Source organism: Suricata suricatta, chromosome 17 (assembly GCF_006229205.1).
Source record: "Suricata suricatta isolate VVHF042 chromosome 17, meerkat_22Aug2017_6uvM2_HiC, whole genome shotgun sequence".
Taxonomy (NCBI): Eukaryota; Metazoa; Chordata; class Mammalia; order Carnivora; family Herpestidae; genus Suricata; species Suricata suricatta.
In genome coordinates, this window is record NC_043716.1 from 44066113 (window position 1) to 44090300 (window position 24188).

Here is a 24188-nt window from a genome sequence, read left to right on the forward strand (position 1 = left end):
CTTTCCCACCGTCCCAAAGTTAGTAGGACATCGCAGAGGAATTCACAGACGGGTTTGTCGGGCCCCAAAACTTCTATTCCACGTGACACTCTCCCTCAAACTGTCAGGATGGAAGACGACAAAGCATTGGTACAACTAGGGTCCAAGAAAGGCAGATGCCCTTCTTGGACAAGTCGCTCACTCACATCTAAAAGAAATAACCCCTCTTCCGTAAAATAGAGGTAACAGTAGCGCCTCCCTCAAAGGAATGACAGTAAATGAAAGAGGGAATGCACGTATTAATTGGTCCCCTGAAAACAGATCCCCAATTCCTCAAATTTCACTGCACCAAGGAGCTCAGCCCGTGGCTCACGGTCAGACAAGGACCGAGAGAGACAAGGACACTACAGGACGCCAGTGAGAATGGCCCGATCTGGGCGCCGCCAGGAAAGTGTTCTGAGAAAGGACCCTCCTAAGACGTTTGACATGAAGCAGAGGAAAGGCGTCCGGGGTGGAGGGACACAACGGAGGACTTACCCCCTTTTTTATGGCTACTGATAACTGCTGGGCGGGGGAGCAAGAGCGCAGGCACGTTTGGTAGGAAGTGAGGAAGGGAATGCTCGCTTACTCAAGCGTGTTACTTGTATGTGGAGAAACGAGGGTGTACAAAAAGGTGTTTTCGGGCATTGGAAAAAAAATCCCGTGGAACCCATTTCCCAAGCCACCTAAGTAGAGCTGAGAGCGAGGCCGACTAGATTTTTGAGTAACTGAGGAACCGACACCCAACGCCGAGAGGCGCGTCCCGAGGCGAGAACGCGGCTGCGCGCGCAGCCGGCTCCCGCGCGCGACTTCTCAATGTGTTCAGGCCGCACCACATAACAGGCACAGGGGTGGACAACCCTTTGTTTTTCTTACAGCGCCATTATTTGCTACAACAACCCTTTCTCGTTTGTGTTCACTTTGTTTTACTTAGTAGTTATCATCTTGAGTCAAACATACGTTCTCTAACAAGCGAGACACAGGCTTCTCTACCCTCGTTTTCCCCGCAAATCCCTCCTGTGGTTTTAGCTTCCCGGCCCGCCCCACTAGCCTCGACCAACCCTTGCTAAGTTTCTGGGCAAACGTCACGAGTTTCTAGGCAGATCTGGAAATCCTCTGGCCAGGAGCTCTCCAGCGCCCCGCCCTGCCCACCAAACGGTCGGAGCGCGTGGTGGGTTTGGCTGCGGAGCAGGCGAGGCTACCCGAGGAGTGACAGGAGCAGCGAAGAGCAGCCCTCAGTGAGGATTTAGGTCTTACTTTGTGTGCTTAGGTTCATACCGGTGTCTCCTCCCGGCTTTTCCGTCAAGTCTGCGGAGGTTTGACCTCGTGTGACGGGCTTCGCCTTGTCACGCGGCAGTGGGCCAGAAACCCTAAGGGACACTCACTGGAGTGGTTTTTCCACATACCTTTAACGTTTTAAATACCATCTGCCCCTAAGGGTCTTCTGAGTCTGTCGGGCAGAGAGCGTGAGAGCCACACTGTGCTCTCGCCAGACGGAAGACTCCCGAGCGTCTGCACGCTCCGCCTCCGAGCAGCCGGCTCAGGCCCGCCCTTGAGTATTTGTAGCTGTTGTGTCTGGTCGAGGTGTGGAGGTCCTGCCCGCCCAGGGCGGACAGTCCGGCGAGGTAGACCCACCCGCCTGAGAAGCGGGGCGTCAGGAGGTGCCGCGTCTTGAAAGCAGTAGGGCCGGGCCTGTGCACTGAGCCGGGGTGGGGCTGGGGGACACCAGATCGAGAGCGTACGCTCACTTGGTCAGAGTGTTCCGAGAGCAGGAAACGAATTCCAGGGAATTCGAGGGAGAAGACCGTGCAGAGGGTGGGATGATGACCCCTGGATGTCTGAGAAACTGCAGCACACCCTGGGAGAGCCCCAGACTTGGACGGGAAGCCCAGGTGGGCTTACAGCCAAAGCCATCCCAAGGGCCTGTCGGGTGTGCGGCCCTTCCCCCACCTGCCTAGGCTCTCCCTGCAACCCTTCGGTGGCTGGATTAGAGGCCTAGGACTTCACACACTTTAAACGTTTCATTTGGGATATATAAGGAATTTAAAAAGATTTAAAACTTCCTTTCCCCTTAGGGATGTTATTTGCTTTCTTCCTAAGAAAATGAATGAATGAAAAACATCATGTTTCAGTACCTGATCGTAGCATGCCATGTGAAAACAAGGATGAACTCTTTTTTTAATCTTTATTTATTTTTGAGAGACAGCCAGAACTCGAGGCAGCCTCTACCCGGAGCTCAAACTCACCAGCCCTGAGATCATAATTTGAGTGGAAGTCCCACACTTAACTGACTGAGCAACCCAGGCACCCCCAAGGGGGAACTCTTAGAGCTGTGGGGATAGTTGGGCCGGGAGAGGGCACTTGAAACAACATAGAACAAAGTATTGTCAGTATCTGAGAATGAAAACAAAAAGAATCAGCACACAAGCGCGCGCGCACGCGCACACACACACACACCCTCCGTTTTCTTATCTCTATGTGACCATGTACTAGTGGCAACCACCGGGGAAAACCACCTAACTTGGCAGGCATAGAGATCAAAGATGGGAAAACATTTTTAGCTAAGGCTCTAGGAGAATATAATCTGTAAAATGAATTCACAGCAAGATTAGAGAAAGGTGCCATCAGCAAGCTAAAGAAAGATGAATAATATAGGAACTCTTGGATTAACCTCTATACAGGAGGTTGTGGCACAGTGGCCCCATCAAAGCACAGATAATCTAAAGTCGCTGAATATAAGGAAAGCAGTGAAGTAGTAAGAATTGCCCAGCAGTAAAGACGCCTGGGTTTGAATGCTAGCTGCACCTCTTAATTACTTGTGTGATTTGGGGTAAGTTATTTTACCTCTTTTAGTCTCCATCTCCTCATCAGTAAAGCTGGCAATTTTCATAGGATTGCTATGAGATAACTAAAGTAGCCAGTCAGTGTTGTGCCTGGAACACAGTACTGTATATAGTTACTAAATGTTAGAAGTTATTAGACAAGATGTGATTGAGAGCCAATGAAGTGAGACACAGATCAGTAGTAAGGGCCTAGATTGGAGTGAGTGTTAGGAAGAGAGCACTTTACCCCCAAGGAATTCAACAGTAAATTGGGATTCTACAGTGTCCAGTGTGATAGTTTTAAAAAGTTATATAGCTAAATGAATGTTATGCATGCCCTTCCAACAGTCCTCTACCCTTTCCTTGATGCTTTCAAAATAATAGTAGATATGAATAATTGATATTTTCTAAATATTATGTAAGATATGAAAAAATATCTAGAACACTGCTATTTTATTAATCGGCAACATACACTTTTAAGTAAAACCAGTATGTTTACTATGCAAACAACCTCTAGCCCCCATTGCCACCCAGTCAGAGACCCCCTGAATATCCTCTGTGAATATCATCACTGCCTTCAGGCCCTCTTGTATCTCCTTTAGAATTCTGCAGTCACTTTCTAATCAATCTCGTGGCCATCAGTCTTTTCTTCATCTTTCTTTTTCCATACACTGCCAGTGCTGTCATCTTGAAAAATAAAGCTGATTATCTCACCTCCCCTGCTTTAAAAGCTCTGGAAATTCCTGCTTGCTGACCCAACTGTATACCTACTTCTTTATCCCACAATTCTTTTCCCTGTAAGCCACCCTCTACCCATATTGAATTTCTTGAATTTTCTCAAATAGGTCTGACCTGACCTCCTCTCCGTATCACCTCATCCCTTAATAAACTTCCAGTCATAACAGAAAGCCCAGTTCAAAGGAGACCTGAGAATCCTCAACTCCTTCAGAGAGAAGTAATGGTTCCCTCCTCAGTGCTCCTTGATCCGTTTATCATGGTCAGCAGCATCAGCACCAGTGCCACAATCACCATCATCACTAACTTACTGAAGTCTTACGTGCCAGGAGTTGGGCTAAACAGTTGGCTTGAATTTAGTCATTTAATTCTCACTTTACTCCTCCTCCCCCCGCCCCCAGTTTTTATAGGAACACTTGACATACGGTTATTTTTATTTACATTTGTCTTTCCCACTAACTTCCAGGAATTCCTATTGTCATGAGGCAAATCTTGGTAAGCGCTTCAGTACATTACTAAGATCCTGGAATATTATAGATGCTCAATAATTGTTTGCTGAAATAATGTATTAATACAAGCAATTCAACTTAGGGCTTTTGTACTTTTACAAAAAGCTGTTATTACTTAAAACTCTTATTTTGAAATTCCTTCAAAGTCTGGGGTACTTTGGGAATATCTTCAATGATAGATCTTCCTTGGAAAGAGATGTTAAGGCACTCAGAGTTAAGTCTGGTGAATAGCGTGTCTGAGTAGTATTTTTTCTCAAAGAATAATAAAATAGTTTAGTGGGCTGATTTGTGTAGCTTGAAAGCCAGTTCTATATTATTTCCAAAATAAGTTTTAAATAACAGTGTCGTTACTGGAATGAATTTATAGCCCCCCAAAGTATTAGAAGAGTAACATTCACTTGGAAATATAAATTTTGATATGTCTTGTCTTATGCATGTATAAAAAAAGACCAAAAACACCTTATATGCTCTTTAAGACCAGCATATAAGTAAAAGTACACCTGTATAAAACCCAGTGTTTGAAAATTCAAATACTACAGTATTAGAGGGTAGTCATTCATTTAATGGAATATCCATAACATGCCAGGCACTGTGCTAGGTGGTATAGATGCAAGATAAATATGGTCTCTTGTCCTTAGGGAATTTCTAGCATAGTAATGATTTCATCATTAAAAATAATTCACTAAAGTGAATTGCATTTTAACATACGTAGCTTCAGAAATAACATTTGGCATAAAGGGAGGTCGTGAGGGATTGTGAAGTGGGACAGGGTTAGTCAAGAAACCTTTCTTAGAATAAAGTAGCTTTAATGGGGCTTTAAAAGAAAAAAAATTTTGGTATGGATTGATGGAGAAAAGAGAAGTGGACCATTAAGACTTAACTCAGCCCAACATAATAATCCAAAAGTTGCTTGGTGAACACGGAGGCAGATCAGAAAGAGATGAATTATCTTGAGGGGTATTTCATAGAGGTCATGTGCAAAGCCCTGATGAAACATTTCTCTCTTACATCAGAGAACAGGACTCTAGTGATCATGCTTTCTAGATTCATGGTCACTTTCTGCTGGACAGTGCTAGATAAACATTTATTTCATCTCTCTAAACTTCGTTTTTCATGCTTCCATGCTAATAGCCTTCCTCTGACTCAAGTAGATGGAGGCAAACATGTAAACAGATAACTGCAATATAAGCTTATACAGGAATCTCACTTAATCTAATATCCTCTATTATTTTCCTATGTCGTTTTATTTATTTTTTATATATATTTTGAAGTTCTTACTTATTTTGAGAAAGACAGAGATGCACGAATGGGGAGGGGCAGAGGGAGGAAGAAAGATTCCCAAGCAGGCTCTGCATCACCAGCGCAGAGCCCGATGTGGGACCTGAATCCACAAACTGTGAGGTCATGACCTGAGCTGAAACCAAAAGTTGGATGCTCAACTGATGGAGCCACCCAGGAGCCCCTCCTATGTCCTTTTACAATGCCCACACCACACCACTGTGACTCTTGCTATCATTTCTCCAGACTATGCAAGGGGTCAGGAAGGGGACTGATTTTTAACAATATCAAAGAAATAATTTTCTTTATCCTTTTTCTTTTCTTTGGTCGCTTTTCTCCAGCATTGTTTTCTCCTTTCTTTCCAGCTTTCAGCCCTTCTCACAAGGATGGAAATGCTACTCTTTGGTGTCTGGGCCCTGCTGGCCTTGAACCCTGGCCCAGGTGAGGCTATTTGGGGCAGTTTCTTTAGCCAGTATGTGCCAAGGTACAGGGGCTAGTCAGCAAGAACATAAGAAGTACTGAATGTGGCAAAAATTTACTTTTCACTTGTCTGGACCCTTGGAAGAGATTCCTATTTTTGGATCATTAGGACACAGAATCTGTAAGTGTCTCTAGCTTATAACTGGGGAACCCAAAGTGAGGAACAGGATAGCAGACCATCAGAGAAAACTCTCCCCTAAGAAATATGCTCTCTTTGGCCCCCTCCTAGCCCAGGACTGTCGTAGTTTTCTGTTTTTAAGAATATTTTTACTTTTTTGTTGCCACCTTTTGTGTCATGAAGTTGTGATAGGGTCTTGATAGGAGAGGGCACATAGCTTAATTGTGAAGAGCGAGTTCTCTGGATGACAAGAAAGGAACTGGAGCCCTAGTGGGTGACACTGCCACATGAGCTGTGGATTCCTAGAAGGGACTGGTGTTTGTTTGGTGGGTGAAGCAGATAGTGGATGTGGAGTAGCTAAAGGGGACCTGTGGGATTTGGTATGCATAAGGGTCATCAGGAGTGCTTGTTTTGTTTTGCCTACTTCCACGTCTCACCTTCACAAGTTCTTAATCACTCAGTCTGAGGTGGAGCTAGAGTCTGTAGTTTTACAAGCACTCCAGGTGATTGGTGAAGGCAATCCTTAGACCATAATTTCAGAGAAACACTGATTTGAGGCATAAGCAACAAAGCTCTTTTCTCCAGGGCCTACTAACCCCTGTAGGACCCTCATCAGCCAGTTCTGGAAGCTTCTAAGACATCTGGGAGTTTAGGAAGAGAATGGTTTCCTGGGCATGAATTTTAACAACTCTGTAGTTTCCAAGGTGACACTAATGGAGAAACCAAATCCCTAGAAAGATGATGAGTGGAGGGAATGATGGTGGAATCAGGGTTCGAACTTGTTCATTAAGGGTCTTTTTCTTGTCTAGTTCCTTGTAACTTTCCCTTCAGGATAGGTTTCCTATTTCTAACCTACAGATTGATAGACTAGGCCCTGTATTTTATTTGGGTATTGGGGTCCTCACCAAAGCCTTTGGCGTATGTGGTTGATCATTTCAGGAATGACTGAAGAGACATTTGAGGTTTCTATTTGGCCAGATCAGGCCCTGGTAAAGCTTGGACAGTCCCTAATGATCAACTGCAGCACTTCCTGTCCAGACCCAGGACCCAGTGGAATTGAGACTCTCTTAAAGAAAACCCAGGTGGATAAAGGACCTCAGTGGAAGGAGTTTCTTCTGGAGGATGTCACAGAGGATTCTGTTCTGCAGTGCTTCTTCTCTTGTGCAGGGATCCAAAAGGACACAAGCCTTGGCATCACGGTGTATCGTAAGTAGGGTTGAGGAGGAAGGAAAGAGTGGGGGAATATGACTATGTCTTATTTAGGAAAAAATTAGAGATTTATTTTAGGGGAGAGAATTTGGGCCCTAAGTAGAGATTTCTATTATACTAAAGGAATTCTAGAGCCAATTACTTCTATTTCCCTTTGGGGTAGGATTTTAAATTAGGAGCAGACCAGAGAGGGCATCCAACATTGTGCTTGAGAATACATTCAAGTACAAGATGCATGTGCTAATAATGCTAGCTTACAAATGATCAAAAAAGTATATAATTAATGCTAAATTATTTGGCACAAATTCTGAGAATAAATAGGGATTGTAGAAAGGAGGGCCTGTCATCTGGGGTAGTTGGAGAAGTCTCCATGGAAAAGGAGGCTCTTGAGTTTCACTCCTGCAGAATGGTAAGGATTTGAAGTGATGGGCATGGGTGGGGAAGGTCTTTCAGGTGGGCAAGTGCATTGGCAAGGATATGGCCATAAGAATAAATGTGATCTCTTTGGAGTAAAAGCTTGGTAAACTAGGGTGTCATTTTTGTGTGATGCTAAGGAGCTTCTCAGAAGCTACTCATGCCTCTGAAGCACCTCTGGTAAGAGACAAAAGTTCTCCAGAATGGCAGCAACTGTCAACGCAAGGGACTTGCCCCTCAACAGTTAAGTTTCTTGGCTATGAGTTTAGCCACCTTTCATGGGTAGAAGAGCCAGAAGACTGACTCGTCTTGTGTTGGGCAGGGTTGGCAGAAAGCTGCTGTGGTTGACTGAATGGTTTAAGGGTGATGGTAACCTTGTATCACCAGCTTTCTGTCTTATACCATGTCTTTATGGAGAGGTGAGTAGCCTTCTCTCATCAAGCCCACTTTTTTCTCTTAAAGAGCCACCAGAACAGGTGATCCTGGAGCTGCAGCCGGCATGGGTGGCCACGGATGAAGCCTTTACAGTGAAGTGCCATGTGCCCAGTGTAGCACCCCTGGAGAACCTCACCCTTGCCCTTCTCCAGGATAACCAGGAACTACACAGAAAGGGCTTTATGAACTTGGCTGTGGCCTCCCGAAGAGCCGAGGTCACCATCAATGTGAAAGCCCAAAGGGAGGATGATAGGTGCAATTTTTCATGCCGTGCAGAACTGGACTTGAGTTCACATGGTGGAGGGCTCTTTCACAGTAGCTCAGCCAGCAAGGTACTCCGGATCTTTGGTGAGTCAGAGCCCAGGTATGGAAGGATCCCGAGACTCAGTTTCCTTATCTTACCTTGGCCTTTGGGGACTAAGTTCCCACAGAGTTTAGAATGAGGATGTGAGAGTAATTGAGCCCCAACTCTACTTGGGCTGTAATCTTACCCTGGGAGACAGAGAGCTTTAAGCCACACTCCCTTCCTAAATTGTGGGGTCGTATATAGCACATGATTTATCATGGGTTTTCTCCTTTCCTTTTCTTCATTTTTTGGCAGAATTCTCTCAGAGCCCCCAAATCTGGGTCTCCCCACTTTTGGAGATTGGGACGGCAGAGACTGTGAGCTGTGAGTTGGCTAGGGTGTTCCCTGCCAGGGAGGTAACGTTCCACATGTTCCTGGGAGACCAGGAGCTGAGCCCCTTTGTCTCCTGGAAGGGAGACACAGCATGGGCCAATGCCACGGCTCGGGCCATGGAGACTGGTGATCAGGAGCTGTCTTGCCTTGTATCTCTGGGTCCAATGGAACAGAAAACAAGAGAGCCAGTGCATGTCTACAGTAAGTGAGCTGCCTCTTCCCTTCCTCACAGGGGTTCTCTGCCACTGAAACTTCCACAGTAAATCCTTGGTGGTTCTTCTGCAAATATCCCTAACCTTCCCTAGGTACACTCGCGTGTGCTCTTTCTCTGACAAGTGCAGGCAGGTTGAAGACATGTGCGAAAGCCATAGTTCTGTTCAGCCTTCACCATGTTTCCTTTGGCCATCTTACTTACAGAGTGATTGTAGGTCCTTGAACTAATTTCTGGGAACAACTTTTTGAGGTGGGGAGGAAATTTGTAAGATGAAAAGCCATCTTGCTGTCCCTGCCACAGAGGCATAGTCAAATGTGTGGAGGCTGCGTTTGTTATAAGAGGAGCTCTCAAATTCTCAAATCTCATTGCTCCTGCCATTCAGCACAGAAGCAGTAGAGTGTCCAGAGTTTTCCCTGTCTTGTCTGCCTACATACCATACCATTAGCAGCAAGAGTACAGAAGTGGCTGAGAGTTTTGAGAAATATGTTTCTCTCTTTCCTTTTCTTATAGGCTTCCCTCCTCCAATCCTGGAGATAGAAGAATTATACCCCTTGGCAGGGACAGACATTAATGTGACCTGTTCAGGGCATGTGTTAACATCACCCAGCCCTACTCTTCGGCTTCAGGGAGCCCCAGATCTGCCTGCCCCTGGGGAGCCTGCCTGGCTTTCATTTACCACGAAGGAGGAAGATAACGGCCGAAATTTCTCTTGTGAGGCCTCTTTGGAGGTTCAGGGTCAACGGTTGAGCAAAACCACTGCGGTCCAGCTCCATGTCTTATGTGAGTAGAGGCCTGATCTTTCTTGTCAAAACAAGGATTGTTATTGGTCTCTTATTCCCAGAGATCTTGACCAGCAACTTCATTATTAGACTTGCTACATTTTTTCCTTAAAAGAAAACATCGAAGGAGGAAATAAAATTAAAGTTCCCCAAGCTTACCTTATCCCCAGGAAAGTGAGCTGAGAGAAACATGAGGGGGACCTGGGAATGAAAAAAAGAAGGCAGGGTGAATAGCTGGTATTAGCTGAAGGTTGACGGCTGAGAACACAGGAAGTGATTGTTGGAGTTTATGCTAAGGAGGGAAATTTCCACATAAAAATCTGTATGTTTGAAAAATAGAAATCCCTCATCTCAGGGTTCACCCCTGCCCATCTCCTCACTCACTGAGAAGCAAAGATGGGAAGCAGGGAAGCCACCATTGATAGGACAGTCTAGATCATTTAGTCTGAATCCATTAAAATGCCTTTGCTGCATCTCCGACTCCTTGCACCTAGAGAATGGAAGACAGAAGAGTGGTCCAAAGCATGGAACAGTAGCCCTTCCCTTGGGAAGTAAAGCTGTCAGGTGGGAGGGACACAGCATTTGGATGGGGGGTGGGGGGGAGAGGAAGCTAAGCATCTCGATGAGGAAGGAATGTGGCACACTGAGCTCAGCTCCTTGGGGGACCCTCTTTTCCAGACAAGCCTCGGTTAGAGGAATCTGATTGCCCTGGCAACCAGACATGGGTGAAAGGGGCGGAGCAGCTGCTTGCCTGCGTCGCAAAGGGAAACCCAACTCCAACCTTGGTGTGTTCCTGGAATGGAGTGATCGTCGACCTTGAAGTGCCACAGAAGGCAACCCAGAACCACACCAGAACCTACTGCTGCACAGCCACCAACCAACTGGGCTCTGTCAGCAAAGACATTGCTGTCGTCGTTCAAGGTGACTTTGGCTCTCTTGCTGCCAGGCCCAGGATGTAAATGCCCAAGGGGTTTGGGATTCCCCAAATAGAGAAAGAAGAAAAATTTCAGTGGGCAGGGAAGGGTGAGACTCAGAGGTGGGCATGGTAAGCTGGGGGAGGCGGGATTCTCTTGCCCTCTCGACCCTCCCAATTTTCTGTCTTCTGTGCTTGGACAGGACTGGATGAAGGAATCAGCTGCACCATCTTTGTCATCACTATTGTCGCTCTTGGAGTGTGTGTAATCACCATAGCACTGTATTTGAACTACCGGCCTTGCAAAATAGAGAGGCGGAAATTGCCCTATAGACAGAAAGAGAAGAACAAAGAGGAGGAAAGCCAGTTTGCTGTTCAGCAAGCAGAAAAATGCAATGCACATAATTGTTAAATGGAAACAGCTATTTGTTTGAAAGCAATCTCTACTCCTGGGGTTTCCTAAGGGAGGGAAGGAGGGGGGAGGAGAAAGGAAGAGACATTCCCTTTGTGTTCTGCAGTCCCATCAAACAGGTGTTTCAGACCCCCGTGTCCCTTGTATCCCGTCCATCCACAAGCTCAGCTCCTCTGAGTTCACTCCAGTCACTAGGAATTTTAGTCTCGGTGTCCAGCTAATGAGAGGACCTCTGGCTTCTTACTGTGTGCTTAATCAGTCCACTCACTCCAAAAAGATCCTGCCCTTTGCTCCCGAGCCTCAGACTGAAGAGACAGAAATACCTCAGAAATGCAACTCACTTCTCATGGTTTCCTCATGACTTAAATGGAAACCAGTGTTTTAGTCCACAGAAGACCTCAAAGGGAGAACCAAACAAAGAGATAGAAATCAGAACCTTATTCCTAACTACACATTCCCCTGATCCCTCAACCTGAGGTTCTGCAGTGCTGGCTCCCAGAGCTGTTTGATGACACCATTAAGGGTCAGTAGCTGGTTCGGCTTCAACTCACTAGGAGAGTGTAAAAGTCATAAATCCCACACTGAGTCAGACAAGCAGCTTACCTAGCCCCAGAAGTGGAAGTTAGAGTTCTTCCATTAAATTGCCCTCGTACGTTAAGGGCTCCAAACATCTCTGAATTCGTTTTCATAATCCATTATAAAGTAATCATCTGTGAGTTCACATTTGACATATTAATCTTTTTCTCTACATAGGTTCTAAAGATAGAGTTCCAATGTTTATTCTCCCTTCCCATAAAGAAGTCTTTATTTTCATATGTCTGCAAACTATTTCCTTTAAGCTTTAGGGCAACTTCTCCTGTGACAATGTTCACCATATGATTTTATGATTCAGCTTCCTTCTCTGTTCTTTGGAAAAAATATATTCACCCCTACAGAAGACATGAAGAATGATAAAACCAGATCTTTTCTCCCAAATCAGTCATATATGGGTCACTGAAATGTTGAATATGGTAAAAAAAAAAAATAAAAGTGATTTTATAATATCTGAAAGTATTTCTCTTCTGTGTCATTTTTGAAAACTTTTATTAAGCCACATGGTTGCATTTTGAGTACAGTTTCTAAGAAAAGAATGTCAAGTCGGTAGCGGTAGCACAAACAACTAGCCCAGGGCAGGTGGTGCGTTGACTCAGGGCAGCAGCCTATTTGACCTGCCCTTAAAACTAAAGTTCAGACCTCAAGATAGAGGTTCCACACCCTTCCAAATAGTAGACACTAGCTAGAAAGAACACAGCATCAGGCATCAAAGTAAAAAGATTCATTCTTTCCAGACCTTCCTGGAGTCTGGCCTAGGGGTTAGGTATGAAAAGAATGCTCTGGTTTCAACGCACACAACCAGTGGGAATGTGACGGCGGACAACACAGTGTCCCTGCCTTCTACAAGCTTCCAGTCACTGGGGGAAGCCAGAGCAAGTCAATGGGAAGTCACAATTGCACCTCAACCCATAACTGGGAAAACGCAGGTCTTTATAAGAACGCCTAACTCAGAATCAAGGAAGGACTCCTGGGAGGAGACTGGAAATATTTTGTTTGATTTTGTAAAAAAGCATCCCATCCCCCACCCCTCCAAATGACCTCAGCCTCAATTTTTCCACTCAATACAGTAGCCATCGCTCTCTCACCATGTAATATAATTTACTCACTTTTCTGAACTGAGCACTTAAGGATATAAGGAAGTTTTATAGAACAGCCTACTCCAGCAATCTCCAACCATTTCGGTGTCAAGATGAGCTGCTTCTGGTCTGCAGAAGTCTCAAACCTCACTTCGAGGCCCTGTGCCTTGAAGCACAGTGGAGGCACCAAGCAGAGCCTAGAGGCTCCTGCCTTTGCTTCTCACTGCCACATGGTGTCACTGTTGACAGTCCTACACAGTCCATAAAACCTGGGCTTCTGCAGATCCAGGTCCCTGGGTCCTCTACCATGGATCTTTCCAGGAGGATGATTCACTTCCTCAGGGCTCGGTGCAGCTAGTGATTCCCTGCATGAACTTCTAGAATTACAGAACTCACTACTTTGGACTAGCCATCCAGGATGGCTCTGCAGGTTTCAGTAGGCCCTTTCTTGTGAAGACTTGAAATCTCTGAGCTCTCCTTTTCCTTCCCCAAGGATCCACACGACCAGGGGTCTGGGAGACCCTCCAAGTCAATTCTTCTAAAGGTTGCTGCCTTGTCTTCAAGGGGCTCCACCCCCTAAAAGGTTTGGATATACTCATTTCCTGAACAATAGAGCAATCAGCTCACACTGAACTGCAGCTACCCTGATTACCTTCAGGGGAAGAGAACTACCTTTAATTCTCCAAAAATATATCCTCTTAGGAAAGCCAAGACCACTTTCTGGTGTCTTTCTTTACAGACCCAAGAAAAAACAAGTTAAATCTTCAGTCAGGTTTCTTATTATAGGGAAAATAATACTATTTACCTATTATAGAATTATAGTTGGAAAGAAATGACACAGTACTTATAAAAAACACTAGCATGGTATTGTGCACATGTTCACAATATCACTTTTTATTATACTAACAGTGCTGGTGGTAATCATACCCATAATCATAATAAAACTCAAAGTAAGAGTCAGAAAACCAGGTCAGCCATCAAAAGTCACATATACCACGGATACCTCCTTTCTCTTTTCCATTGTGTTCTCTCTTCCTCTTCTATTCATTTTCCCCTTCCTTTCTCTACTTTCTTCCTTTTTGTTCCCTCAGATGTAGGACAACCTGTAGGATGACTAATCGTACCAGTCTGCATTGAGCTGAGGTGTTCTGAGACACTAAGTTTAGGAAAAGTCTCGTGCTGATAGGGCCGAGTTGATGACCCTAATACAGGTATCGCTTAAAGTATTTCTCACATTTGCCAGGGCCTCCTGAATCAAAGAAGGTGCAAGGTACAACGTCATACCTGTTTGACCCAGAAGGCCAGATCCTATAATTCGGAGGCAAACTTGTGAAGGAGAAAGTGTCAGTTCTGTTCTCAAATGTGTATAAAGAATCAAAACTCAATATAGATGCTTCGGCAATGCTGATAGAAATGTTAACCTTAAAAAGAAAACTGCCGGTTATTTTTACCAGCAAAAATGGGTTTATTTGAGAATAGCAGAGAGATGCGATTCAGGATGAGCGATCTGTAGCAAAACTTGTAGGCAAGTCTGCAGAACAACAGAAAGGACCTGCTTCTTTACAGAGTAAAGGGGGAAGTCAGGAAGGCTGTTATAAACAAAAAAAACCCATTAAAGTGGGAGTTGGAAATATAGTGGCTTCTCATTGGCTGAGCTGTGACAGTTTCTCATTGGCTGGGCTGTTGCTGGGGAAGGAGGAAAGCCTTTCTTCCTCTTGCTGGGCTGGGAAAGCAGTATTCAGGTGCAAGGTCTGTCTCCTGTTGGGTCTGCAATTGCTACATGATAGTGTGTGAGCCCCTCTTCCAGCCTCCCAAATCCTTTTGTTTTTAAATGTTTATTTTTTTAGAGACAAAAACAGAGACAGAGTGTGCCCACGTGTGCGTGGTTGGTTCTCAAACCACATTTGAGAAGCAAGGAAGATTAGGAGGCAAAGAACTGCCAGGTACCTCCCATCTGTAGTCCCTATTTCTCAAGCTCTAATTACATACTGGAAATCATCTCCGACCACTGAGCCAGCACCACCGTATTGGATATATCATTTTTAAAAGCCTAACAGGCAAGAAAATACAAAACTCAAAATAATTTTACAAAGCAGAAAAAGTAACATAACAATTCCACTTGTATGATGGTTCTAAACCAGGACGCTAGGTCTGAAAGCAGCTAACTGAAATGTTTATTTGTACTTACTCAGACTTAGGGGAGAAAGGCTCTCCCTATGAAGGCAAACCAGGAATCATGTGTGCCTCTTGGAATTCTCTGTTTAAAGCAACAATGAAGGCAGAGCAGTGGATGCCACTGAGCACACTGAGAGAATTAACCAAGTACATTTGGGAAGATACAGTGCAGCTATAAATATAAAGCAACAGCTGATGAACTTTCTGCAAAACAACACAATTTCAAAGATGTTTAAAAACAGTATTGTTATATCAAAAGAACTGTTTGAACCAAATGTGTTATTGACAATACAACCTCCTAAGGCTGCAAAGACCATAAAGTTCAGAGACCATGAATTTGGATATGAATCTAAAGTCAGTTACCAGTCCAGATGAAACAAGTCTTTTGTGAATTCTGAACCTTCTGATCAGAAAAAGCAAGTGTCAGATTAATTTGTCCTGGGATCATGATGAGGCTGTTTCCAAAAGGCCATAATCAAAAGAGGTGTCCCCCTTTTGCAAGGGCTTAGGGAAGGCAGACAAGGGCATTGTCTTTCCATTAAAAAAAAGAAGCAACGGTGAGTAAAAGGTAGACAGGCCTGCCCAGACACCTTGGGAAAGTAGTTTCATTGGATGTCATATGCCTCAATTCTGGGAAATATCGACTTTCAGGACACCAGATGGCATGCAGGTCCAGCCAGAGTCTGGTGCTTTCTTTAGCTGTGACATGTGAATCCAAGCGTCTATTCTCTAGAAGTTCCTGATAAAGGTCTTTCCAGCAAGGCTGAGGAGAGCCTTTCTGGAGGTATCTTTTCCAACTGATGAAATCTCTAGGTTTCCAGGTATAAGGCTTAAGGTTGTCATCTCCCAGGAGTGTTCTGTTAAAAGACTGTTATTTTAACAAAAGCTGTTAGGCCTTTGCAATATTGAAATATATCTCTTTTTGTCCACTGTGGGTCAGAGTAGGCAGGGGCTGAGTGTATTGGATGTGCTGTGACTCTTTCAAAGGGTGAGGGTCATGAGTTCCAAAGAGAGTAGATCTGAGATTTAAGACTAATGACAGTGCTTTTGGCCAGCGTATTTGATGGAGTTCTTCAAATTTGGCCAATTGGGTCTTAAAAGTGCCATGAGTCTGTTCAACTAACCCTGAGGATTAAGGATGTTATGCACAATGGAATGTTGGGAAATCAGCCAACAGCACAGACGTGTTGAAGCACTTGTCTGTCAAAGTGGGTTCTCTGAGTTTAAGAGGGTTTCCCCAGGTAGGGAAATTTTTTTCTAATGGAATGTTAGCAACAGAAGCAGCATTGGCCTGTCTACAAGAGAGAGCTTAGCAGCAGTGAAAAACATACAAACCATGACTAAAACATTATATCCATGAGAACAGGAAGCTGTATGAAATCCATCTGCACAAACACTTTTCCCTGGATCATACTTTAGACAGGTGGGACAAGAGAGGTAGGTACTTCTTGCACCCTTACTAATTTTTCCCCATCAATATTGGTTCATGAATGCTATTATTTTGTCAGTAGACAAGTGGTTTAATGCATGTACAGTGCTAAGTAGTGGGAAATTTAGAATTTCTGATAGGGCTGGATTGTTATTTGGTCCAAACTCGAGTTCTCTCTTTTTATCAAGCCAACAATCATTACATTTCCAATACTCTTTTTCCATCTCTGAGGCCAATTGTTGGGTATCTGTGGTCAATTTCTCCAGTTACCATTTGGGAGAACATCGCTTTGGAACATGACATAGGTTTAGCTTTTGGTTTCCTTGGGAGCAGTGTGTTTTGGAGAAATATATGCAAGATGGTTTACTTTCATCTCCAGGGAGTTGAGTCTCAAATGCCCAGGACCCTTAATGATAGCCAGAGCAGCCATCAAAAGAATGGCATCTAATAAGTTTTGGACATAGAAGCCATTTTTAATTTTATTCCCACTGGAGGTAAAGACAGCTTGCTGCTTCCACAATATTCCAAAATCATGAGCTACACCTAAAGCATATCGACTATCAATATAAACTATCAGCATACAGTTTTATCATCAGCAAAATAAGGGTGTATAATTCAGTCTGTTGGACTGAATTAGTCAAAGGTAAAGCTGCTGTTTCAAAGACTTCAAAAGGAGCTTCAATAGCATACCCAGCACATTATTTACTATTTTCATCTTTTAAATAAGACCCATCAGTAAACCCTGAAAAACCTGCAATAATTAGAGCCTCCCGTAACTTCCCATGCGGGGAGGGGTGTCAAAAAGTAATCTGTCAGGGTTAACCAGTTGTGAGGGGTTTTGTCCAGGTCTAAATGTAGTCCTTGTTTCAGGATTAGATACCCTAAAGTACTGAACTGAGTTTGAGCTAACGGCTCTTTTTTTTTTGAGACCACGGGTCCCTTTAAGTTCTAACAGGTGGATGCTGTCTCCTGTGAAGAGGTTTGAGAAAGGGAGCAGAGACATAAATCATACACAAATTGTAACAAAGTAGAGCCTGCAGAAAACTTTCTTTCATCCAAATCAGCCTTTAAGATTCATGAAAAGTAAGGAGGACTTGGTGTTGTAACTCTGGGGCTTACTGCCTGGCTGCATTTCCACTCTTTCCAAATGAAAGCAAAAAGGTATTGGCTATCTTTATCAAAGGAATGGTAAAATGCACTGCATAGATCAATTACAGTGAAAAATTAGCTTTCAGTGAGAATAGACCTCAGTAGCATATGGGACTTGAGGACAACAGGTGTCAAGGGTAACAATGTTATTTATTGCTCAGAGGTCCCGGACAAACCTCCGTCCTCAGCATTGGGTTTTCTCACTGGTAAAATGTTGGTATTATAGAGACTAGAACAGGGGATAATGAGGCTCCAAGCCTTATAATCTTCTTTTATGGTCTTGATGCCCTGAAGGGTTTCTTTATACAGTATTAATTAATTATGGGAAGGGTTTCTGAGGGATCTATTTGAATCTTGAGAAGAGGTGCACTGTGAACTCTGCCAGTATCAGCCGAGGATGGTAGCTGATCTGATAGGAATAAATGACATGGCCCCCAGATTCTGCTGTATGAAGTCTGTTTTCTGCCCAACCCAAAGCCAATAGACTTCCAACAGGCACGACTGCACCAGGAGCAGTCTGGTTCCAAATAGGAGTCAAGCTGAAGGGCAAGCAAACACTCTCAGACAAGATAAGGCCTTACAACAGATCCTGAAGAAAGTCTGGAGAACTCAAACACAAAGACAGCGGAGCTCAAAATTCTGGAGAAAACTTACCCTCCAACTCCATGGTCCTCCAGAAACCAGCCAAGCCCAAGAGGCTCTATGGGCGCCGCCACCTGTTTGCTCCGCAGCCTCAGCGTTGCGGGGGAGGTGGGGGGCTCTTCTCTGGACAAATATTAATCTTAAAAATAAAATGTCTGTTATTTTACTAGCAAAAATGGGTTTATATGGCAACATCAGAGAATTACAACTCAGAACAAGCAGGCTGCAGTAAAGCTTTCAGCAACTCTGCAGAATAAAGGAAGGATTCCCACTCGCCATAAAAGGAAGAAGTTACGGAAGCTGCTATAAACAAAAAATTCACTGGGAATTGGAAGTATGGTGGCTTCTCATTGGCTGAGCTGTGACTGTTTCTCATTGGCTGAGCTGTGACTATTTCTCATTGGCTGGGTTGTTGCCGGGTCAGTAGGAAAGACCTTCCTCCTGCTGGGTTAGTAAAGCACTTGCCGCTGACGAAGTCCGTCTCTTCCAATTGGGTCTGCAATTGCCAAGTGGTAGGGCCGAGAGCTCCCCCTGCTGGCCGCCCAGCTCCATTCTAAACTAGGTTTCCTTTTTTTAATTTTTGCAGAAGAAATTCCGGTGAGAGTAAATTTAGGTCATTTTAGATTAGAGTAAATTTAAAAGATTACGTGGAGTCACAAAAACATTATTCCTGGACGTTTCTTCTGCAAATCTCACTAATCTTACCTTTGGGAAGAGTTTTCATTAGAAATTTAAAAAATATTTTTTAATTGGAATAAATTATACATAACATAAAAATTGCCATATTAACCACTTTTTAAAAAGCATTTTATATTTAAGTAATCTCTACATCCAATGTGGGGCTCAAACTTAACCCGGAGATCAAGAATTGCATGCTTTACCAACTGAGCCAGCCAGGTGCCCCCCCCATCTCAACCATTTTAAGTGTACAGTTCAGTGGTGTCGACTACATTCCAGTAGTGTCTCTAGGACTCTTCATTTTGCAAAACTGACATTCTACCCATTAAACAACAACTCGTCATTACCTCTTCCTCTAACCCTGGTAATCACCATTCTACTTTCTGGTCTTTATCAATTTAAGTACCTCACAGAACAAAATCACACAATACTTGCCTTTTTGTTACTCGCTTATCAGAAAATTTTTACATGACTGGTTAGAATTAGAGAGAGAGTGCGGCAACTGACCCAGGTCTTCATCTCCCGTGGACACGGATATCTCATCTTTGTGGTCCCTAACTCAGTGGTTCTCAACTTCATTTGCACATCAGACTCACCTGGGGATCTTTAAAAACCATTCCTTCCTGGATCCCTTCCAGACAAATTAAATCAGAATTGCAGGGAGTAGGGGCACCTGGGTGGCTCAGTCACTTAAGTGCAGAACTTGACTCAGGTCATGATCTCATGGTTCATTAGTTCCAGCCCTGCATAGGGCTCTCTGTTCTCAGCGCAGAGACCTTTTAGGATCCTCTGCTCCCTCTATTTCTGCCCCTTCCCCACCGGCGGCGTGGGCGTGCACGCGCATGCACTCTCTCAAAACAAACAAACAAATAAATAAGTAAATAAGTAAATAAACAGGTAGATAAAAAACATTTTAAAAAAGGATTATAGGAAGTGGAGGCTACTACAAGAGTTGTTTAGAAAACACGGAGGCATTTTTAATTTGCAATGGAGGGTGGCACCCACTGCTTAATTAAAAAGCCGAAAGGCAGAATAACATTTATAAAATAAAAAAATTTAGAGGAGATGGGCTTTAAGGTCTTTTTAAGTTCTAAAATTGTGCAAAATCAACTGGCATCTTTGAGGTTTTCGACGAGCGGTGGTCAAGTTGATTCAGGTAAACCTGGAAGGAGTCGAGCGGAGTGTGGCTCCCCCTGCAGTCTACTGCCGTCATGACAACCCCACCTCACAACCCTTTGTAGCTGTAACACTATTCTGTAGGCAGATTTTGGCTCAAGTCATGTTCTCACAGTTTATGAGTTTGAGCCCTGTGCTCACAGCTCCACAGCAGGCTGCTAGGGATTCTCTCTCTCCCCCTCCCTTGTTTGTATTCTCTCTCTCTCTCCCTCTCTCTTAAAATAAATAAATAAACATTTTTTAAAATTAAAAAAAAAAAGAAAAAGTCGATGTCCTGTCTGCCTCGAAGAATCAGGTCTGGTAGCCCTTCTCGGAGTCCTGAATGGCAACAAGGTTCGATAGGTCCCACGTTAGCTGGGGACTGAATTCTCCTGGCTGCCCCGGTACCCAGACTCTGGGACGTATCCCTGACAAGGAAGCGGAGCGTCGGTTATGATTTATCCCTGCACATCCAGGCCTTCGTTACTTTCGTAACTGTCTACCTGGCACCTGCTGGCATTGAATTTTGCAGCCCCAAATTACAGTCTTTCTTCCACTTCCCTGGCCACCATCCAGATCCCAAACAGTCTGATCTGTTTGTGCCAAAGCCATTTTACACTGTTCCCATTCCCTAAGAGTAGGTGGGTCTAATGTGTATTCGCCTTCAACCTTGTGCACAAAAGCAATTCTATGATTTCTCTCATTGTTTTCTCCCATGTCGGCATGTTTTGCCTCTATACTCAATAGCTCGTCTTGCTTTCTCTTTCTCCCCCACTCTTGGGGGCTAGATGTGGTGTTGCGGTGCACGCGGGGGAGAGAGGAACACCTCCAGGTACTCTTTGGGGGTGCTCCTGACCTATGACTGCCCGGAGAGCGGGGACCTCGGACCTGGGCAGGGGCCCGATGTGTGATGGAGAGGAACCAATGTGTCGGTTTCTTTCTAGCCCAGGAGGAACCGGGTCAGGTAGTGTTCCCAGTTGGCTTCCACAGAATGCCTGTAGCTGTCTTCCCAGCACGACCCTTGTCCCCACATAATAGAATGACACCTACTCAGTTGATACGATGCAAATTAATTTTATTAGGAAAGCACGGTGGGTGCAGGAGTGGCACTTTCCAGGGTCAGGGGAGGCGCCAGGGAGGGGGCGACCCAGATGCCCAGAGACTAGAAGGCACAGCTGCTCTCCGCAAAGCGGCGACACTTCATGACTCGCAGGTACGTCTCGGCCTTGTGCAGGTCCTTCTTGAAGCAGGACAGGAGCCCGTAGTTCTTGAGCAGCGCGTCGTCACTGCGCAAGTTGGTGTCAAACTTGTCGTAGGTTTGCTTCAGGATCTGCCCGGCCCGGGGGCTGCCATCTTCCAGCTCCTGCAAAAAGGGTAGGGGAGGAGGGACAGAGAGGCCCAGTCCTTGCTGGCTGCTCCTTCCCTGTCCCTCTGTGTGTGGACCTCCCCTCCAGGGCTCAGAGAAGGGCATGGAGGATTCGTGGCGGGGAAATGAGTAAGCTTTCTCAGGGGTCAAGACTGGACTGATTGCTACAAAGAAAAGGGGAGCCTCTCCCACCCCTCCGGTAAGTCAGCGGGGCTCTTGCCAGGCCTTGGGGAGGGGACCTGCAGTCCCACGGCACCCACCCGCATCAGGGCTTGGATGCCTTCCTCCAGGTCCTTGAGCTTCTCGTAGACTCGGTCTGAGGTGCCGAACACCAGGCTGTTGGTGAAGACCCTGCTGAGGAATTGCACGGGCCCGAGCCACGACTGGATGAGCAGCAGAGAGAAGCGGAGCAGCTCTATGTCCTGCGGATGGAGGGGGTGGTGGGCCCGCCTGCCATGCTTGGGGGCCGCCCGCCTGCCTCCCTGCACACCCCGGCCCAGGGAGAAGGCTGCCCACGGCCTGACTCCTGCAGAGAGAAAGGGACACCTTCTCAGAAGGAGGGAGGCCCCTGATCCTTGGCCGGGCACCCCTGGCCACTCACGGATCTCTGCTGGGCCTCGTCCTTGCCCGTGGGGGCCGGGATGGTCTCCGAGAAGCAGAAGGCAGCCTGCGCGTTCTGGATGGAATACCTCTGTCCCTCCGGGATGTACGCACGCTCCTGCAGAAAGAACGCCCACCCAGGTCTCAGCTGCACGGCCTTCGTCACTGCTTTATTCGGAAGCTCCCTCAGTTTGTGCTCAGCTGACAGCCTCTTCACTTGGATGGAAATAACCTTGAACTCGTCAGTTTTCCTCCCATTACATCCCAGGGACGAAATTCACCCCTTCCTGCCACCCCACCCCCACCGCCAGCACCTATTCCTGGGGAGCTTACAAACTCTTTGTAGGTGTCGGCAGCCAGTTGGTGCAGGTGCTGGGCCCGGAGGACGGCGTTGGCAAACAGGCTGGACAAGGGCATGGCTGGGAAGGCGCCCACCTCCTGGGGCCAGGGCAGGCAGAGCAGGGCAAACGCCAGGAGCACAGAGTTCCGAGGGCCTACAAGAGAGGGACCCAGAGGGCGAGCGGGGAGCCCAGGTAGCAAGAGGCCTCTGTTTCCTGCCAGCCCTTCTCCTCCCCCCAGGGACTGAGAACATTTAAAACTTGGCTAAATGTCTGGGCATAGATGTCTCTGCTCACACTCAGCAGCGTCAAAGCCCAGGGTTAGTGTCCCCATCCGTCTGCAGGGCCACCGCCTTGCCCCTCAATACACACTGAACCCAAAGGGATTTTAGGGGTACTTACCTGCAGCCATCACAGCTGGGGGTGAGCTGTCCACAGGGCCCTTAGCGGTTTGGGGAGCTGGATGCTGGGATCCTGGAGTCAGTCCCTTGCCGGCCCTTTTTATACCCTGGTCCCTTCTCTCTCCCCCTCCGCCCCCACTTATTTTCTCTATACATTTATGCATCGGGCCACTGGCCGGCCTGTGCTGATGGATAATTTAGAGCCTCGTCCTGTTCCCGCTCTCCTTGGGGTCATGTCCCCCAGGCCTTCCCTGCCATCTTCTCCTGTCTGCTGTCACCAGCCCTGAGGGTTGTGCACACAGGGTCTCAGCTTGAGAGAACATCCAATCTGTCCTCATTTCAGAAGGGAGTCGCGGAGTTCAGGTGCGCTCTGGCAGGGTACCACCGTGGGGTTGTCCACTCAGGTGAGGAGGACCCACCGCGGTCCCCAAAAGGGGGGCTACATCAGGCTGGATGTGCTGTGCTACCTTCCCTCATTCTCTATTCCTATTCTTCCTCCCTGCACAGCTCCTCTCCATCCACCAGACAGAATGTGTCTGGGGAAAGGGAGCCCAGAACAGCATGGACTCTGAGGTTTCTGGGCACAATTCAGTCCCAGATTCCCACCTTTGCCACCATCTGACAACCTCATCCGGCCCGAGGCAACTGGTGCTGGCCATGGCCCCATACTGCCATCCCGTTTCTCTGCCGTGGGGACTCGCCCAGGGGGCTGGCCCGGAGGACCACAACTGGAGGCATCACCCTTGAACCTGCTACAGAGATACCAACCAAGCAGCAGAAGTCCCAGGAACAGACCTGAGCCACAAGTACTTCCTCCTGCAGCCCAGTCACCGTCAGAGGGTCTCAAGATCAAAAGAGCCCTGCGGGCTTGAGTCTTCTTCCCAGCACCGGAAATCTGGGCACAGCACCCCAAAAGATGATCTCCGCAGTCACCCTACTCTTCTTCTGGTCTTTCTTCTACTTAAAAAATTTTTTTTAGTATTTATTTATTTATTTTTAGAGAGAGAGGCAGAGAGAGAATCTGAAGCAGGCTCCATGCTCTTAGCACACAGCCGGATGCAGGGCTCGAACTTGTGAACCGTGAGATCATGACAAGCAGAAATCAAGAGTCAGATGCTTCACCGACTGAGCCACCCAGGCCCCCCTTTCTTCTCTTTTAATATTCATATAGAGCTCATGAGGGTGCAACAGGATGCCCATGCATTGTCACATTTGACCCTCACAACCATCTTGTGAAGGGGGTATTATTATCACCCCATTTTACACAGGAACTGACCAAGATGTGCTTGCATAAGCTGCCTCAGCCAACACTGACCTCCAAAACCTTGCTCTCCCCATGTTGCATCCCAAGCCCTTTCTCCAGAGCAGACGGGGTAGGCCATTCAGTTATTGTATCTTCTAAATCCCTCTGGACCCAGGGATCCTGCCCCAAATCCCAACGGACCCCTGCCTCATTTTGTCCTTCCCCTAAAAGGCAGATCGTTGCCTCTCATTTCCCAGGTGAGACTGGCCCAGAGACACGGGGTGCATGTTGGAGACCAAGTGGCAGCGCGAAGCGAGGGCCAGGAGG

General features: G+C 46.1%; 2 protein-coding genes across 2 annotated transcripts; one reads left to right on the forward strand and one right to left on the reverse strand.

Annotated features, from left to right (window-relative positions):
- Positions 1-1187: 1187 nt before the first annotated feature.
- LOC115282194 (intercellular adhesion molecule 5) lies at positions 1188-12065 on the forward strand. Its single transcript, XM_029928062.1, has 8 exons — positions 1188-1256; positions 5728-5803; positions 6900-7166; positions 8046-8366; positions 8620-8898; positions 9422-9691; positions 10369-10611; positions 10807-12065. The coding sequence occupies exons 2-8, from the start codon at positions 5749-5751 to the stop codon at positions 11013-11015; spliced, it is 1644 nt and encodes a 547-aa protein (XP_029783922.1). The 5' UTR covers positions 1188-1256; positions 5728-5748; the 3' UTR covers positions 11016-12065.
- An 8906-nt stretch (positions 12066-20971) lies between these two features.
- LOC115282007 (somatotropin) lies at positions 20972-23560 on the reverse strand. The gene is made up of 5 exons (XM_029927789.1): positions 22620-23560; positions 22213-22373; positions 21881-21997; positions 21540-21701; positions 20972-21276 (listed from the first exon to the last, which is right to left on the reverse strand). The coding sequence occupies exons 1-5, from the start codon at positions 22780-22782 to the stop codon at positions 21076-21078; spliced, it is 804 nt and encodes a 267-aa protein (XP_029783649.1). The 5' UTR covers positions 22783-23560; the 3' UTR covers positions 20972-21075.
- Between the last annotated feature and the right edge of the window lie 628 nt (positions 23561-24188).

Coding starts and splice junctions, on each gene's coding strand:
- LOC115282007 (XM_029927789.1), bottom strand. CDS start 22,782: ATGCATAAATGTATAGAGAAAATAAGTGGGGGCGGAGGGGGAGAGAGA. Junction 22,374..22,619: donor CCCAGCTGTGATGGCTGCAG/GTAAGTACCCCT, acceptor CCTCTCTTGTAG/GCCCTCGGAACTCTGTGCTC. Junction 21,702..21,880: donor ACGAGGCCCAGCAGAGATCC/GTGAGTGGCCAG, acceptor CTCCATCCGCAG/GACATAGAGCTGCTCCGCTT.
- LOC115282194 (XM_029928062.1), top strand. CDS start 5,749: ATGGAAATGCTACTCTTTGGTGTCTGGGCCCTGCTGGCCTTGAACCCT. Junction 7,167..8,045: donor CCTTGGCATCACGGTGTATC/GTAAGTAGGGTT, acceptor TTTCTCTTAAAG/AGCCACCAGAACAGGTGATC. Junction 8,899..9,421: donor AGAGCCAGTGCATGTCTACA/GTAAGTGAGCTG, acceptor CTTTTCTTATAG/GCTTCCCTCCTCCAATCCTG.